Source organism: Lampetra fluviatilis, chromosome 11 (genome assembly GCF_964198595.1).
Source record: "Lampetra fluviatilis chromosome 11, kcLamFluv1.1, whole genome shotgun sequence".
NCBI lineage: Eukaryota > Metazoa > Chordata > Hyperoartia > Petromyzontiformes > Petromyzontidae > Lampetra > Lampetra fluviatilis.
The window spans coordinates 15,238,306-15,250,730 of NC_136285.1; the positions used below are offsets into that span (position 1 = coordinate 15,238,306).

General features: G+C 56.3%; 1 protein-coding gene across 1 annotated transcript in view; it reads left to right on the plus strand.

The window, feature by feature from the left end:
* LOC144934881 (plexin-A1-like) overlaps positions 1 to 12,425 on the plus strand; it is a 133,856-nt gene that overhangs the window by 45,121 nt on the left and 76,310 nt on the right. The window contains exon 4 of the mRNA XM_078861137.1: positions 4,814 to 4,945. Coding sequence (XP_078717263.1) covers positions 4,814 to 4,945 — 132 coding nt within the window. The remainder of the gene's footprint in view (positions 1 to 4,813; positions 4,946 to 12,425) is intronic.

The window sequence follows — 12,425 nt, forward strand, 5'->3', positions numbered from 1 at the left end:
GTACCCACATAACGGAGCCTCACGTACCCACATAACGGAGCCTCACGTACCCACATAACGGAGCCTCACGTACCCACATGACGGAGCCTCACGTACCCACATAACGGAGCCTCACGTACCCACATGATGGAGCCTCACGTACCCACATGACGGAGTCTCACGTACCCACATAACGGAGCCTCACATACCCACATGATGGAGCCTCACGTACCCACATGACGGAGTCTCACGTACCCACATGACGGAACCTCACGTACCCACATAACGGAGCCTCACGTACCCACATGACAGAGCCTGACGTACCCACACAGCCCCGCGTGTCTGCACCCGGCACACCCCGTCCAGTAAAACTGTGGCCTGCGGCTACGAGCCACGTGCCGCCACCTCCGGTGACACTGAAGTGAAATCCCTCCCGGCGGTGTCGCGGTGCCAGCCATCGCGAGCTGGCGAGGCCGGGCGCTCTCCCCCCTTCTTCCCACGCTCCGCCGAGCTCGGCGCGGTGACGACGATGACGATGATGGCGCCCGGGCGTCGGAGCGGCGCTCGCCTCCCGGTGCCGCCGTGATGGACGGCGCGCCGAGCCGTGCCGCGGGAAACGAGGCGCGCGCGCGACACCGGGCCCCCGGGGAGGAGCTGTCGGCGGAGAAGGGGAACGAAAGCGATCCTCTTCCCAGAGGGATCGCTTTAGTGGGGGAGGGGGGGCGGTGGGGGTCTAATGCGGACCAGTTGTGGGGTCGCGTGCGCGTGCGTGCGTGTATGAAAGGTGCACGTGTGTGTATGAAAGGTGCACGTGTGTGTGTGTGTAGATGTGAATTTCGCACAAGTGTCACCATTGGCCTTATCGCGTTATTGTTGTGCAGTGCCCATGTCGGCTGCCACCCCCCTCGTCTACCATATCAATCCATCGTCGTCTCCATCATCGTGCCTATCATTGCTCCGGTGTAAGCTCTGGGTTGCTCTTGCTGTGATCACAGCGCTTGACTCGCAATCAAAATCTCGCCAATTAAATTACCGGTAGTTGGTTACTGATCCAACATCATCTTTTGCGAACTATCTAAAATAAGTACCACTTAGTGAGAAGACAGCAATTGGGTAATTCTCCGGAATGACTGGCACCCACCACGGGAATGTGGAATTTCCACCACCGGCTTGAGGGGCTATGACCACCGGCCGCGCTGTCAACGGGCAGCGCACCACGAGGGGACACCTCGCCGTTTAAATCCATCCCCGGCGCAGTGCATCCTGGGAGCGTCGTGTTTGTTGATGCGCTATAAATACCGACCGTGCGCTCACCGCTCTGGGCAGGAAACCCTCCGTCACCAAACAGCAGCAGCGGTAGCAGCAACAACAACAACAAGAATAATAATCGCCCTAATTGCGACACAAATAGTAGGACGGCTCCTCCCCTGCCGCGGAGGCTCTGAAGCGGGGTGACGCAGGATGGGCTGTGGCGGACACGGGGGCCGCGCGGGATGTGGGCGTCGTGGGCGTCGTGGGTCACACGCGCAATGGATGGATGGATGTACGCACAACTCGCGGTGCCCACCCACTCACACCTGTGCCCACAGTCGTGGGGAGGGGCAGTTGACCCGGCCGGCATTAAAGGTCGCGTGCTTTGCAGGTTGGGAAGTAGTGATGTAGCAGTGATGACGATGGCGATAAAGGGCACCGCTCAACACGATGCAATCTACACCATCACCAGCACCGCCACTGCCACCGCCGCCACGGCTCTCGTCCCGTTCTGTGAGACCCCCTCCTTCTCTTCCTCCTCCTCCCGTGTCGCAACGGAGGTGGCGACACGAGTTCACAGAAATTACAATCGCGCGTTCATCGTTTTGAATTTTATAGAGATAAATAGATCGCAATTACGATAGCGGTTTCATTTTTGAAAGCGGCTTTTGTTATTGTTAGATAAATCTTTAATTTCGCCCTTGGTTCTGTGAGAGCTCGGATGACTGCGTCAATTGCCACGGAGTCAAATGGCGAGCCAGCACGTTCAGTTGTCCCCGGGCTGAGATTTGTTCCGAGAAATTAGTTTATTAAGCCTCACATAAAAAGGTCGGCTGTCAGCGCCCGGGGAAGCTCTCACGAGAGGAGACTTGAGTCGGGGGAGGCCGGGTGGCTCGGAGGTCAAAGACGCTGAACCGGCACCCATGGGGGACCTGGGTTCGTGTCTGGGTTGCAGCCACCCAACCGCACAGCAATGGTTTTAAAGCGGGTACAGTATTCACAGTATTGCGAGTTCATGGTCTCAGTTCAGTTACCAATGAATGCGTACAATACAACAACAAACCCGTGAAATTTAATTTGCTTCTGCACTAAAATTGGATAAAGTCCAGCTCGGAGAATTAAAATCACCAGTTTGACCGTCATGCGACGGCCATCTCCGTTGCGCTGCGTTAGCAGGAGATTGCAGCGCGCCTAGTTTTGGATCTGGGAAGCAGCTCTGTGATATCCGCTTCCACGGGCCCTTGTCGAACACAGGGGCACCGCGCCGCTTACTCCGAGTGCCCCGATTGGACAATTCTCCATCCCCCGTGACTGGAATAAAATAGAGAACAACTTGACAATAAACACGCGATCCGCCCGCACCAGCGGGGGAGCCACGTGGTTGTTCCGGCGTGCGTGGGGGGCTATGGGGGTGCGGGGTGGGGGTGGGGCTTGGGTGGCACGACTCTCGTTGGGGGATGAACGTCGCTCCCGCCCCTCCTGCCGGGGGAGGGTGCGACCGTAACAGACATCACAATCCATTTGGGTTTTTTATTTTGCTACTGAACTGGCATTTTGGTAATTAACTGATTTGATAGAGGTATAGACGCGCGCGCGCCTTGCACGCCGTGAACAAAAGCGAAATTGTGTAACGGGAAGCGCGCACGTGTTGCTCCAGGATGGAGGCAGCAGCTGCGATGTTTGCCGCCTGCCTTGGTGATGTTGCTTCGGCGATGCTCGCCTCACCGGCACGCCTCACCGGCACGCCTCACCGGCTCGCCTCACCGGCACGCCTCACCGGCACGCCTCACCGGCACGCCTCACCGGCTCGCTTCACCGGCTCGCCTCACCGGCACGCCTCACCGGCTCGCCTCACCGGCACGCCTCACCGGCACGCCTCACCGGCTCGCTTCACCGGCTCGCCTCACCGGCACGCCTCACGGGCTCGCCTCACCGGCTCGCCTCACCGCTTCGCCGCGAGCCCCCTCGCACTTCCCCTTCTTCTCGTCCGCACGCACGGCGCGACGCCAGAAGCCGGCGGCAGTTATGTCAACAAACTCTGAACCGGATTGCTCGCTTCGTCTTTTTACGCAAATTCACAGGTGGCGCAACGTATTAATAATTAAATAATGGTAAACACCCCTTGCGGTTTCTTGTTAGTCCGCTCGCCGCGGGATGAAGGCCTCCTCGTGTTGTGGCGGTCGTGAGGGCTGTTGAGCCATACTTCGCCACACTGGTCAGTGTGTGCGGGTTGGCGGAGGCCAGCACCGGTTCCGATAGCACCTCACCACCGCTGTTGGCCGTGCATAGCGCAGTGTTAGAGAATGGCACGTGGAAGCAGACGTCACAGAACTGCTTGTGAGATTTTTATTAGCGACCTCATCGACGCCAGTGGTGCTGCTGCTGTGTCTGGGCTGGAGCACCCGAGGCCGACTTCACTGCACCGGATAGAATTCAGAGTGAATCAGTCGGGATGATTAATGGTCCAGCACTCACCGATTCAACCCAGTTACCCCATACACCAGTATCACTCTTCTATATCACTATTCTATAGCTCCTGCTACTACTACCATGGTTACTGTTCCCACAAACTTTACTCATTGATTCATTCACCCGAGTGGAGGACTTGGTTGACCAGACACTGACTGTTTCGTCTCATCCCTCACGCTTTGTTCACCCACCACCAAACTGCAGGTCACAACTCACTCATCCACTCACTCACTCACTCACCCACTCATTCACCCACTCACTCACGCACTCACCCACTCACTCACCCACCCACTCACTCACGTACTCACCCAATCACTCAACCACTCGCTCATGCACTCACTCACTCACCCACTCACCCACTCACGCACTCACCCACTCACTCACTCACCCACTCACTCACACACTCACTCACTCGCTCACCCACTCACGCATTCACCCACTCACTCACCCACTCACTCGCGCACTCACTCACCCACTCACTCACCCACTCACTCACCCACTCATTCATGCACTCACCCACTCACTCACCCACTCACCCACCCACTCACTCACTCACGCACTCACTCGCCACACTGCAGGCCACACCGCCCCTCTTTCTGCTTCTTCCCTCACACTGCTCCACCGTGGAACTAACTCCTCCCATCGTCATTTCTTTCCCAAATCTCTTACAACAACAATAACAACAACAATAACTTGGCTCAACTCACGAAACGTGTTGCACTCCTAGTCCATTACAACGTCTATCGTGCCGTTCGTGACTGCTTGACTTTGTGGGCCTTTGTTCCCGTGCTCCGAAACTGGGTTTAATCACGGCACCCGAGAGCGCGGGGCGTGTGTGCCATCCCGCCGTGCCCCCTGCCGTGCCCCCCGCCGTGCCCCCCACTGTGCCCCCCGCCGTGCCCCCCACTGTGCCCCCCGCCGTGCCCCCCACTATGCCCCCCACTGTGCCCCCCACTGTGCCCCCCACCGTGCCCCCCGCCGTGCCCCCCGCCGTGCCCCCCGCCGTGCCCCCCGCCGTGCCCCCCGCCGTGCCCCCCGCCGTGCCCCCCGCCGTGCCCCCCGCCGTCGAGTTGGACGAGGCTGACGCTGCGATCTCTTTGTGCTGCGTGCGCAGCTGCGCGTGGATGGGCGTCCTGAGGGAGCGCGCCAGTACGAGGTGGTGCCCGTGGTGCCGGGCAGCCTGGTGCTGCGGGACATGGCCTTCGCTGTGGACGAGCGCTTCATCTACGTGCTCTCCGAGGGCCAGGTGAGAGCCCCCCGGCCTTTCCTCTCCCTTTCTCCGCTCCTCCCCACCCCGCGATCCGCACGGCCGCCACCTCTTCTCCTTCTCGTCCCCTCCACCCCCGCGACATCAATGGCGTCAACCGGACAGCGCCGCCCCTCTCGTCCCCGCGCTCGCCATCCCCGCGCGGAGCCCGTATTTGATGGGCGGGGGGGCGCGACGTGGCCTCCGAGTCGAATGTATTGGCCACGCGGAGACATTGGAACCCCCCACCACCAAAGCGACGCCACCTCCTCGGGTGGTGGCACCGTCGAGCGAGACGTCCGCTCCGGGCTCCGCACGAGACCCCCCGTTGTGCCCATGGGTCGCGCGTTCCGCCTTGCGACCGCATGCCGCCATCTCTCTAAGCGGTGGCTTGTGAGGAGGGGTCAAGCGGTGCGCGTAACATTCGCTCATTGTAGTCACTCGGCCCGAGGCACGCTCACGTGCGTAGGCCGTCACCCCATCGCTCGTCACGTGGCTATTGTTTGTCGTCTCTGTGGATTGGCCCGTCTGGTTGTCCTTGCTGCGGTGATCTCTGTGAGCGGGAGAAACGAACAAAGGGTCTGCCACCACCACCACCACCACCACGGGCGCTGTTAGTGCCCAACTTGCACTCTATTGTTACGAGACATTTATAATTTTATTTTTATTCATGAAACCACCGCTCCGTCGCTGCCCCCCGGTAAGAGGAATGCTGCTATACTTCATGTATCCAGCCGCTCTGATTCTCTTGAGGGCTCTTCCTCTGGGCTCCTTGGCCAATTCCCTTTCAACTGCCAGATTGCATCTGATTCGTCACCGCGCACCCCACGCCACCCCCTGCCCCCCAAACCCCACTCCCCCCCCGCTCCGTCATCGCGAGCCCCCCCCCCCCCATCGCGTCTCGTTTTGTCCCGCTTGTCTCGTGCCGTCGTGGCGCGCGATCATTAGCGACCTTCGGCGAGCGCTCCACCGCGGCAGACGCGACGCCGGGGTGGGGGGCGAGGAGGCGGCGACGCCCAGCCCAGGCCCCTAACATGGCCCCCACCCCGCGACCCGTCGTGCTCCCATGGCTGTTCACGGGATAATTGGCTCGACCGTTCCGCGGGTGTGGATGTTTCAGGTGCAGCGTGTAACGTGCAGGCGATGGCGTAGGTAAATATGCGGCGGCGTCGCGGTTAGCGCGCTCCGCCACGAACCCAGCGACCCGAGTTCGATTGCCGCTCATGGCCCAACATCAGTGACGAATTATCCGAACTTCAACTCGGCCTTAAATTCATCTTCTTTGGGTCTTTCGGTAAAGCCACGTAGATAGAAAAAATTAAGAAAAATATTACGACATTTCGATCGCAACGCAAAGCAATCGTCATCAGGTGAAATTTGTTTTAATGTTTTCACCTGATGACGATTGCTATAATTTTTTTCACATGATGACGATTGCTTGCGTTGCGATTGAAACGTCATGATATTTTTATTATTTTTCTATCTACGTGGCTTTACCGAAAGACCCGAAGAATATGAATTCCTGCAGTCATAAAAGGTTTAAATGAGTACTTGTAGACATGAGTACTTGTAGACATGGGTACTTGTAGACATGAGTACTTGTGGAGAAAAGGTTCACCGGGCGTGATCCTGGCCACACCACCTCCCTCCTCCTCGTGTGTTCAGGCTAAGCGGGGATCTTTGTCTCGTCTCTAGAGGGGTTTGTATGTATGTGTGTGTGCGTTTAGTTTTGTGTGTGCGCGTGTCTGTAGAAGTGAAAGGGATGCCCGTGGTGGTATGCACACGTATGTGTGTGCGTGTACGTGTATAAATAAATATGCGTGTGTTTGTATGCCATTATATTCGTCTCTGGAGGTGAATTTGGGAGAATTTGCATGTGTGCACGTCCCGGCGCTTGTAGATTATTAATTTATAGTATTCCCACAGTAGTTGGGTTTACAAGTCCTGAGAGAGATGGCTCTATTCTCACTGCGGCTGCCCTTATCTTCCTGACTATGTTTTCATAATTGTCGTTGTTTTTATTTATTCGCGCTAGGCTCATCATTTTTCTCAACGAAATTCCGTTCTGCAGAAAAAAAGAATTGTGCTCCTTATCTCCCTTCGGCCTTATGTGCCCCGCACTCTCTTTCTCGGCGTGACATCACCGGATTATAAAACAATCGGCTTTTCATTTCCGCCGCCGTTCATTCACATCGGTACGGGGAGGCCTTGTTAGCTTCTGGCGCTGCGGCCAACTGGAAAGTTTTACGGGGCCTCACCGAGGCCTAGCGGAGGCCTGCCGGGATTGCTGCTGGCTGATTGTTACAATGATCACGCCTTTGATTTCGGGTTGAGCGGTGGCACAATGGTGAGAGCACCGATATCAATTCCTGGCCACAGCTAATGTCAGCAGCGAGCGATGTCCGACCTGGCCCTGACCGCCCCCTAACATAACTGAGTACACGAGACGGTAACACTCAAGCGTCCACCCAGGCACGATAGCTCAGCAACCTACATGCTGTACTGCCACCACGTCACCACGGTTCTTCACGGCCTGCCCCACCCCCATTCCCCACGGCTCCACCATCAGTGCAGCCCCTCTTCTACCCCCCCCTCCTCCCACCACCACCACCGAAAAAAAAGCCGCTTATGCCGATCGTCACGGCCGCCGTCTCCTTCACGGCGCCCGTGATTTGCGCGTCGCTCTCTCGGGGGCTCCCTGGGTGGGGGGTGGGGAGGTGCGTGGGGTGCACCTGCACCACGTGGCCCACCGCCAAGGTCACGGCCGACGAGCTGCCCCCTCCAGTCACGCCGAACGAGCCGTGCCACCTCGAGCCCGGCTAATTATTAGCGTCATCAAGAAGCTCGTTTACCCAGCGAAGCCGCACCCAGTCTCAAGACTCCTTTTCAGGAGGGTCTTGGCCAGTTTTCACAGTGGGGAGGGGGGCGGAAGATTGCTGCTTGGTGTGCGATCTCATTTTGAGGTCTTCAGCACTGGGATGTTTTTGGCCAATGCAATAGCGGTTACGTTGTGTGCTAACCGGAGAACGCGGAGGAAACCCACGCAGAACGGGGACAGAGAATCCAGACTCCACGCAGAGAGGCGCCCGAGTCAGGAATCGAACCCAGACGCTTTCTGCTCAGAGGCGCGAGTGTCGCTGGGGCGCCATGCTGCCCGCCGGGCGGCCTCCTGCTGCTCAAAGCTTCATTGAGGCATCGCAGCTCATCTCGTCCTTACAGGCTGGAGCCAGCGGTGAACATTCTACATTCATGAGGACAACCACTGTTCTATTCCCCACAAGGTACCCCGGAGGGAGTGATGATGGTCCGAGTGCTTTCGTTCTGTCACGCTCTCTGACCACGGTTGGGAGCATTCATGGCTCGCGTGAAGATGGCTCCGTTGGGTTGCCACGGAACGATGCGTTGCTGCTCGGAACCCAGCCCTCGGGGAAAAGCGGTTCAACCGATCAAACGGTCACCAAAAGCGCGGCAATTAAATCCACCGCAGGATTCTAGAGGGTGGTAACGGTGAATTTCGGCCTTCATCCAGCAGCAGGTAGAAGCGCGGCTGATGCCACCGCCGATGATGACGAAGGAGTCGGTCTAATCTCCTCCGCTCATCTTTGGCCACATCTTCAAAGCGCACCCGGGAGGCTCGCGGTTCGCTCGGTGGGACCACGCCTGTCGCTCTCCGCTCCGTTATCAGAACAACAGCGGCGGTGGCAGTGGCAGAAACAAATAAATAAATTGGTAATGATAAAAACAAATAAAGAACGAGGGTATTTTTAAAAATCATGAATACCAAAGCAAAACCTGCAGGCTTTGTTTGCTTATCGGCATCTGCCTATTTATTATTTTAACTTATCCTCAAGTTTACGGGCAAATTGGAGAGAAAACACTCGCGCACAACGCGTGTCTACGGGCTGAGGCTCGGGGGGTGCTTCTGCAAAAGAGACGCATGCAAGATCGTCCGTCTGCACCGTGGAAATCTGCTCCACAGGGTGGGGGTCCGGGGAGACTACGCGTCTCAATCAGCCCCCCCGCCCCGCCACCCCCTGCACCCCCTGCACCTCCCACGCGCCCCCCACACTCCTCGCTCTTAATGAGCATCGCTAAAAATTATCTTCCGAGTTCCAGCTTCCCCCATGTCCCCAGTCCCCCGCGTCGTCGTGTGGAGTAGCGAGCGAGCGAGCGAGTCCACTGGCGCTGCAACTGCACCGGGGCCTATGAAGAGAGGGGCCACATTTGGATGGGGGTGCGGGGGGACTCCCCCCATTTCATTCCTCATACCAGTAACCATGCCAACCACGCCAGGCCACTGGATGTCTACGTGTGTCGGAGAGTCTCCATACGAGTCACAGTGACTACACAGGTCTATGGGTCTCTATATGAGTCTGTGGATCACTATGTAAGTCCTTGGGTCTCTATGTGAGTCTAGTCCTTCACGTGAGTCTACATGCCTCTACGTGTGCACGTCCAGAGGTATCTTTGAGTTTGTGGGTCAATAAAGTGGCATGGCGATGGAGTGTACAGGCGGTGTAACTGCACCAGAACTCACGGGCAGGAGGAACCCAGTTATCAAGAGGGGCGAGGATCTGATAGGGGAGGACCCCATTCCATTCCTTGTGCCAGGGCCCTGGCCACTCTCACTACGGAGAGCAGCACCGCAGAGCGGGTGAGCGGGCGGGTGGGCGAGTAGGTGAGTGGGTCAGTGAGCGGGTGAGCAGGTGGGTTGGTGGGTGATGCGGTGGTGTGGTGAATGACCGAGCATGACGATGGTGCTCTTTGCGGCTGGGCGAGGTTCAAGTTCAAGTTCATTTATTAGGTATATCCCTGTGAGCCATTCGGCTCTTGAATCGGGTGCAACCGCAACAAACATAAAACAAAAACATGAACAAGAAAACATCTTAAAGTGACTATGTGCAAACAGAAAATCCAAGAAAAGACAGCAAAATATTGCAGAAAAAGCACCGTACACCAACACTGTGTGCAAAAATCCCAGTGGGATGCAAGTCAAACAACAACAACAACAACCACAAGACAACTTAGATTAAGGTCATCAGTCTAACTCAGTACTACAACAAACAAACATGGGCAAACCAAAAAACTTTTCGAAAATCACCAAAATAAAGCCATAAAAGCAATGAAACAGTGGTCATAGGAACTGTGACCGAATTTTCACAATAAACGACGTAAACAACATGTACCACCAAACTCTGCAGCCATAGCTGGCTGCATGAGTCACTCCACAACAGCAGGAGCATCAGTCGGAGTATCAACATTTTTCAATGCGCCTTTAATATCAGCGCACTAAATCAAAACACAGGTCATACTTTGCAGCGATCATCCGGAGCGAAACATTTGATTTTAGGCCACTAAATAGCAGTGGCAGCTAGGGGTGTACAACTCCTCTAGAGCAGTTTTGAGTGAAGATCTCAGAGGTAGTGATCCAAGTTGCAGTTTATTGGCAATTGCATTCCAGACCCTGGGGGCCTCAATAGCAAAGGCCCTTCCTCCAATATGTGGTGGTGGTGGTCGTGGTATACCCAGGGATTAATTATAACTCGCCGCTACACTGGCATAACAGACACAGACTCACGTAGAGACCCACAGGCTTATACAGAGATTCATGGACCCACACAGAGATCCGCAGACTCGCATAGAGAGCGACAGAATCACAGAGAGACCCACATATTTATAAACATTTCCATAGACTAACATAGCATTCAGACCATTAGCATAAGGCACTATAACTCGAGTAGAAGCTCTGCCTATCCGTGTTAATCCTGTGTTATTGTATATTTTTGTGGGTGTACCTTGTAGACACCACCGCAGTATAACGAGTGCAGCTTTGGCGAGATGATACCGATCCCTACACCGGCTAGGATGTATGCAGATTGGAACAGATCGGTTGTGCACAGAGCGGCGTGGAATTCACTGAGAGACAGAGAGAAGACCGCACGGATCGGGGCACAGAAACACCGCAGAGCTGTTGTCGTCAGTGTGGAGCGAAGTGAGCGGGGCTCGTGCGGGACGCGTCATAGCCGGAAGGGACGATGACCGGTGGACGAGACTCATCGTGGAATGACAGCCAAAGGAGGTGGGGATGGAGAGGTGAGATCAGCTGACACGCGGCAACGAGATGTCTCGTGGCACCACGAGGCCGAGGGATGATGTTGCCGAGGGACTGAAATCGAGCAGTGGATAGGCCGTCACGCGCGATGGCGATGATGACGATCGATGATACCCTCGCGTGCATCGCCGTCCGATTAGTGTCTGGGTTGCACGGTGTGAGGTCCGATGTTTCGTTGCACCCGATTGACGCTTCTTCAGGAGCTGAAAAAAGCTCCATTCGATTATCTGAAGAAGCGTGCGTAGCGAAACGTCGGACACCGTACCGAGCGGCGAGTGTTACGAGCAGGAAACAGAGAGGTGGTTGAAGACGATGACGGCGATGGTGGTGGTGATGGAATTGTTACCCAAATGATGGGTCTGTGGGCTCACGGTGCGAGTCACGGCCTCGCTTGGATTGTTGCAATTCCTTCACGCTTCACGCAAGAATTGTAAACGAGGGCGGCTCGAGCAGGCGAGGGAGTGGAAGCTGAGATGGTGGGCGGCGGCTCTGGCGGTGGCTCTGGAGGTGGCGGTGGTGGTGACGAAGCTGCTTTTGTGTTTGCGGTTGCAAGACGCAATATTTTGAATATTTCTCTCTTGGCGTGCGGGGTCGGAGTACGTCTCCTGATCGTGTGTGAGATTCCGGCACTGTGTTGGGGGCAGGGAACACATCTCTGTTCGTGCGGTTACCAAAGGGTTTCTGTGGCCGTGCGTTCAGAGTTCATAGGCGTCTACTTATATTCTTCTTCTGAAGTCACTCAACTCAGGTATAATAATGATATAATTAATTATTCTCAGCCTTTCTCTATCCACTGCTCGACTAAGTCTCCCCACACCTTGTTAGTATGGGTGTTGTTTGTTTGACCAAACTGTACTTCTCCATTCTTGAGTCCAGGATGAGTCCAGAAATGACTCGCCACTGATGTTGGCCGTGGGCTCTGACAGAACTCGGGCATGGCCCGGTTTGTGCCTCGCTGCGTTAACCGCTGCGCCACCCCTCTGCCACGCACACACAATGGGGGCTGTCGGAGGAAACCGTTCTGTGGAGGGTCACTCGGAGTCTGGTTGCGTCCACAACTTTGTTGATTTAGACTCATCTCGAGTTGGCACAAGCAACACGGTGGCTCGCGGTCTGAGGTGTGAACTCCTGCTCCAGAAGGCTGAGAGTTCAACTCCAGGTCAGGTCCATTCAGCTCATCGTCCCCATCGTGGATGTGAGTCATCATCATAGCTCGATTTGGCGAAATTCCTTTTGCGGCTCGCACGAAGCGGAGCGGTGCCGAGCGCTCGCGTGGACGGGCGAGAGGTTTCGGAGGTCGCGCTCGGGCGGGACGGTCTGCGGCTCGCCGCTCAGGGTGGTGCGCCGCTCGCTGCGAGCGGTCTGCAT